Consider the following 6,814-nt stretch of genomic DNA (forward strand, 5'->3'; position numbering starts at 1 on the left):
CGCAATGCCAGCACACTGATTTACCCGATGGTTCCTACCAGTGTCTGTACGTGGAGAAAATCTGTGCGCCCAAAGACGGGTTTTGGGAGGTTCGTCCTGGGTTCCTTCTTCCCGAATGGATGTCCTGGTCGGCAGATATTTATTTTACCACCTACAAGAAACTCAAACCTGGAACACTGGAACTGAAGATGAACGTCACACTAGGCAAGAATGCCCAATGGGAGCTGCGCCTTTGTGAGGGTTACCATGGCAACGCTGTCAAATTTCTCATCAGGGAAAGCGACAAGACTGTGGAGATTTCCCTCCCTTCCGGGGAGCCACAACACATACCAAACGTTGGTTTTATAAACAGCGTTGACCAGATACCTTTGAAAATCACCTGGAATAATGACACCGTCTCCTTTGGGCGCACGTACGAAACTCCGCTGCTCAGCTTGCCCTTCGACCCTAGTAGCTACACCTTCGAATACGTAACCGTTCGCAGCTCCAAAAACGTGTCCTTGATGACGATCCACTCCAACGTAGCTGATCCGTGGCTGTTCGAAGAATCCGGCATCACTTCGGACCCAGTCTGGGAACTGAGCGGTCCGTGGAGTCCCAGCGAATCCAGCCCTCTCGTCACTCGCTGGGTAGAGTCTCCCGCAACAGAAATCGACGTCACTTTTGATTGCATGGCCGACGCCAGTTGTCACGTGTTCCTAGATGATGCCGATTCGCTACAAAATGCCCGATTCAAGATATTTATTGGAGGATATGACAACACAGCCTGTGGTATTGTTTTACAACGCGTGCCTACTGAAGGCTACCAGGAATCTGAACGTTGTAAAACCAACTACTCGACGCCCGTTTTATACCCTAACCACTACATTACATTTCATGTTTTCTTCAGCCAATTTCAAGTAACCGTTGACAGAAATGGGGTGCAGATTATGTCCTGTCCCTTCCCGACAGCATGGCAGTCTTATTTAACGAATATCGCTCGAGTCGGGATCGGAAGCCACTCGCTGTCGGACATTCCAAAACGAGTGCGGCTGGTAAAGTATGACGCGGCGTGGGCTACTGATACATGGAAGGCCACGGGCGCAGGCTTCTCCAGCGGGGCACTTGTCTAGAGACAGGGGTCGGCAGGTCCCCAGGGTGGTGCCCCCTAATCGGGACAGGACCATTACCGCCACCTATCAGACCCCATTCCTTACACGGCAATGGTCACTGATATTCCATCGCTTTCGGGGGCGCTATTTTCTGCATACCAAATGCAACACAGTTAACTCTTACACCTATACAAGGTGGGGGGGGGGGGAGGGGGTAGAATGAACCCTTTCTAAAAAGGATGAGCCATCCCGGTTTTTACAAATTGGGTATTCGGTTAATGAGTAGCGTATCACAACTAATCGCTCAGAACTACCCGAGCTGATCATTTTTTACGGCTATCTAAAATTTGCATGAACCCGATTTAAATGACCTTCACTTGCGACCTCTTTCTCGAGACCATGCCAGATGAGAATCTCAATTCCACGCAGCTCACCTTATCAATTCGTGCGGTTCATGAATCCTAAAAAGATTATGGTTTTCCCGGAGACCCTCATTACCCCCGCCGAAGGGTTCAGTTACCCCCAGTGGGGGCATGCCCCACCATTTGCTGACCCCTGGTCTAGAATTAGATGTTGGTAATGACCTCTTGACTTAGCCGAAGGTATGAGCATATAATGACCTTGAATATACTTATAGCATACATAGATCAGAGATTTGATAGATATTGGTGCCGGCTAGTTGACCCTATCAGAATTGGGTTAGATGTTGGCAATGACCTCTTGACTAGTCATAGGCATGAACCTCTGACATTTAAAAACCTTAGGCATAAGCCTCTAACAGCCTTTGACTAACGTTAGGCACTTAAGCACCATTTTTCGACAGTCTAGGCTCGATTTTAGATTACACTGCGTGTGCGGCTTACATGAAGTGCCGTTAGCTGTTCAGTGCTCTATGTATTAGATTCTAATAGCCTGACTAGTCTTAAAATGGTAAAGGTGTGACTTCTTTGGTAGGGTTGCCTTATTGTCCGATCTATGAAATAGTTGCTATTTTTTATGCCAGCTATGAACTATCCTGACGGCCCGAAGGCCCCAATCCCGATACACTTGACCAACTGACAATTCCCAGGCGTAAATGTCCGTCTCTTACACACCAACCGCCAAAGTACGTGAGATAATACTAAATACAAACCAATATTGCAAACAAAAATATCAACTTTTGACCAAGCTCCGAGATTCTGATGATACAAGTATTCACAATACCAACAAGATACCAAAAGCGTAAGGATAACGATACGAGATACGAACTTTGTATCGGTTAGGTATCGGCATCGCTGTACCGAAAAGTTATCCGATTGACATGTCTATTATAGTAGATGCTGAGCGTATAGGAAGGCCTTCAATTAAATATTCATTTGTTCTAATCTAAGACTGAAGCTATATATTTAAAAATTGAGGTTTCGCCAGACGTTTCGCATTTATTGCTTATTCTTGGGCATATGCAATAAATGCGAAACGTCGGGCAAAATCTCAATTTTTCAATATTTAGCTTCAGTCTTAGTATAAAACAAATGAATACTTAATCTAAGACCTTCCTATACGCTCAGTAACACTTGTCAATTGATATATGTATACCTAATATGTCTAGTAGAGTTGGACGCAGCTGTCGTTTTTCTTGTTAAAATTGTGAAAAAGACTAGACTCCTTTACTGTGTTTGTAAGGTGAGCGCACCTGCGCATATGTAGGTAAGCCAGTAGTTCATGTAAATATTTGAACACAGGCGCAAGGCCAGAACGTCATAAACGAGGACTCACTCTGTGCTGTGGTAACCCGCGCACCGCTGGGGGGAGGGGGGTCCTGGATTTCCACGCGCTGCTGGGGGGGGGGGCGTTTGAACACCCATCTAACTCGGCTCCTGGGCAACGTAGCGATACGAGGAATGCGGCGTTGGAAAGAGCGTTAAAAACAATGACAAATTGCTTAACCCTATTCCTGGCGCCCCCCCCCCCCCGAGGTTTTTTGGTTATATCTCCCAAACGCTTTGAGCTAGGAAGCTCAAATTTTCTGACTTTTTCTAAAAGGCTTTTACGCAACATTTCTGAAAATTTTGAGTTGATCTGACCTCAGGTCAGGTCACCAGAGGCGGTTTGGTGACCCTACCTCAGAAAAGTTTGCAATCACGCCAGAGCTAGAGTTTTTGACCGAACAATTTCTTCTCTTCAGGCTTTAGTTAGGGTACCAGTATGTGCAATTTGTATATCTCAGAATTTTCATATCTGTGACCTGAGGTCAGGCCAGACTCGTGACCTTTACATTGCAAGCCTATGGGAAAATATTGAAACGCCTCCTGCTTCGTGTAAACGAGTCAAAACCACCCAGTTCTTTCAGTATTATGGAAGATTATCTCATCGGTGATGATCCTGGTGCCGCTAATTGACAGGGGCACCGGCAAAGGTCATCTGAGGTCATGTGACGTCATAAATCGTTTTTTCTGTCAATAAATCACGACATGATGGTGCTAAAGACTTGTAAGTGGTACCAAACTGCTCGCCTGGTCAAGGCGCGTCGTTTGGTATGCAGCATGACCATACCCCACAACCTCATTGATGAATGACCTGACCTTGACCTCAGGTTAAATTTTAAATTGACCTGTGAAGGTCATCACACACTTATTTCGCATCGCCTCGGCGAGAGCAACAAAAAATGTATTGGTTTTATGTCTCTATGTTCCTTAGTTTAAAAGTGATATAGGTAACTAATTCCAAAACATTTTATCGTTGATGACCTCTGGTGACCTCAATATTGACCTGACTTGAAAATGTTTTTTGTAAAAGTTGTAGATCTTTAAACGACCTATCAAACGCCGTTCGCCGTTTGTCGCTGCGATGTGTAGTTTTTGAGATCGGAAGGGGGGCCGAATCGGCCCCCCGCCAGTTTCTTGTCCCGGCGGAGCCCGCCAGGAATAGGGTTAAGTCACCTTTTTGGTCAGGTCAAAGGTCAGGTCACCGGAGGTCGTCAAAGGCAAACTTTCGCCGATTTCCAGGACGAATGTCGACAATTTTCAACAAACCTTAACCGACGCACAACTCGAAACTAACGGAGCTAGAGCGCCCCTGAAAAGTGTTTTTGATAGCCCTTTTAACCCGCGCCGGGCCGGGGGGGTGTTTGAACACCCCCCCCCCCTTGCGGTTTTACGTAGATATCTCAAAAACGGCAGCGCGGAGCGCCGCCGTTTTTGGCACACCTGTTTGTGCATCTTTTCCGCACATGTTGTAAAAATTTCAGACCCAGGTCACCTTAGGTCAGGTCACCAGGTCACGCCAAGTGACCTCAACTCAGAAAAAAAGAATGCTCGTCATAGCTACACCGACTGAACGATTGCCTTGAAACTTTCAGCGATTGATTAGAGCAGCACTGTCTATAAAATGTATATCTCGGAATTTTGATATCGGTCACCTAAGGTCAGGTCAATTTTGCGGCCTCTCCATTATAAGTCAATGGGAGAAAATTCAAAAGCGTCTGTTTTGCACGAACGCTATTCTAAACACTCTCAAACATCGAGATGTAGGTAAAATAGACACACTGAACCAGAAAATGGCAACTGTGACCCCTCGTTATGTCCCCGAGGTCATCTCAGGTCACGAACAGAATCTAACAGTTTATCGATGATAACTTCTGATAGAGGCGTGCTAGAGCGCTGAAAACGCCTTAGATGTGTTCGGCTCGACGTTGCAGATCGACTGGTATGCAACATGACCTTTTCCGGTCAGGTCATGACCTTGACCTGAGGTCAAATTTTCAAGTTGACCTTTCAAGGTCAACTTATAGTTCATTCGACGCGTCTCGACGAGAGGAACACGATGCTGGAAAAAGTAATGTCATAGCTCTTTTGAGTCAAAAGTTATTGCCGAAAAAACGTTTTTCGTAAAAACGGCTATTTTTGGAGTTTTTGCCCTCTGGAGGCTAAACCGTTGACCTGAGGTCAAATCTGAGAACATTACTCAGAAAGGTCTGTAAAAGGGCTATCGAATGCGCTTTTCCGCGGCGCTGTAGCTCTATCGGTTCCCGAGATAGCCGTTGGCAGTTTCCAAAATGTTGAAATAGTGAACATTTTACCTTTGGTGACCTCTGGTGACCTGACCTTTGACCTGACCCAAAAAATGACCGAAGTGTTTTCGTCTTTCTTTTTGACGTTCTTTCGATTGCCGCTTACCGCGTGTCGCTACGTGGCCCAGGAGCCGAGTTAGAAGGGGGGTGTTCAGACCCCCCCCCCGCGGCCCGGCGCGGAATCTCAGAGCACCGGCCCGGCGCGGGTTAACCCGCGACCTGGTGGGGGGCTATTTTTTGCCCCCCCTCCAGACTTTTCGATATATCTCCAGAACCGCTGCGCCGATCGTCACCAAACTTTCAGTACCCTCCCGGACATCAATTTTGCACATTGTGACCAAAAAATTTTTCCAAAGGCTATGATAGGTTGGCCGGAAATGACGTCAGAGTGACGTCATGTTCTGCCGTTTTCGACCCAAAAAAGGGTTTCACGGGAAGAGCTGCCAGGCCTATAGCTTTGCAAATACAGAAAATTGATACGGACATAAAAGCTGTAGAATCAACAGGGCTACAAAACAGCTATCTCGGATTTTTGAAATTTTTGGATTTTGAACCCCAAAAATCAAAAAATATATTTTTTGATATAATAATCAAAAAATCCAAAAAGTTTTTGAATTTCGCAAAAAAACGGAATATATGTGATAGTCCTTACCGCCTTCCATCCACATACCAAATTTGAGATTGATACCTCTTTTTTTGGCGAAGTTATAGCGAAAAAACTGTTCAAAATTGATGACGTCAAATTTTCAAACTCAATTTTTAGCAATTCTAGACCCCGTAGCGCAAAACAAAGACCACCATTGACTCCCCGTGACGAGCTGCATCGAATCAATACCCATTTTATGCAAAACTATCAACTTTAAAATTTGACCTTTTTTGGCCTGACCTTGACCTGACCTTGACCTGAACTTTACCAGAAAGTGACCTAAGCCGTACCTGATAGTCTTATAACCAACACCATTGAGTTGGAAATGAAAAATTGGCCATAAAACATGCATCACACGACCTTAGTAAGTTGGGCTCATTTGACCTGACCTGTGACCCTTGGTGACCTGACCTGTGACCTGACCTGGTATTGTCAGTGACCTCTAATAGCAACATATCTACTAGGCAACTGACGCCCTGTCGCTGATTCTCGACAAAATGCGTTTTCCTCGGTGTTATAGGGCATTCCCTAGAAGACCCGTGAACGGTGAAACATGTCATCTTTGATCTGACCTGTGACGTCATCGGTGACCCCGAGGTCAATGAAATTTGGCTTCCTTCCGCAAAATTGACAGGCCTTTCGAACGCCGTTTGAATTTTGCGGATCCGTCCAGTAGTTTCGGAGATACGAGGGGGGGGAAATAGCCCCCCCCCCCACCAGGTCGCGTTATAAACAGACCCCACCAGGGCGCGGGTTAACTCTCTGAGGGTCTGTTCGAGTCGCACTTCCTAAGAACTCTAAACTCCTCCAAGATTGCTTCCCTGTTCCAGTGGCAGCTCTAGCCCCTATCAAAGCCAAGGAGGGCCCTGCTCCAACCTCCTCTATGTTGCTCTGGGAGGATTCTCTGAAAGTTTCAAAGCGATCGGTCTCTCGGTGTAGCTATGGCAGACATTTATTTTTTTACTACGCTGGTCACTTGACTTGACCTGGCGACCTGACCTTAAGTGACCTTACCTTGGTCTTAAGTTT

At 46.1% G+C, this 6,814-nt stretch overlaps 1 protein-coding gene across 1 annotated transcript in view; it reads left to right on the plus strand.

Moving 5' to 3' along the window:
- Window positions 1–684, plus strand: part of LOC122375237 — a gene marked incomplete at its 3' end in the record, with an annotated part of 9,381 nt that extends 8,697 nt beyond the window's left edge. Inside the window, exon 2 of the mRNA XM_043354507.1 lies at window positions 1–684. This exon is cut by the window's left edge and continues 479 nt beyond it. Within this exon, the coding sequence (XP_043210442.1) occupies window positions 1–684 (684 nt within the window).
- Window positions 685–6,814: the final 6,130 nt, after the last annotated feature.

Source organism: Amphibalanus amphitrite, unplaced genomic scaffold (genome assembly GCF_019059575.1).
Source record: "Amphibalanus amphitrite isolate SeventyFive unplaced genomic scaffold, NRLGWU_Aamphi_draft 001801F_arrow, whole genome shotgun sequence".
In the NCBI taxonomy this organism is placed as follows: Eukaryota; Metazoa; Arthropoda; class Thecostraca; order Balanomorpha; family Balanidae; genus Amphibalanus; species Amphibalanus amphitrite.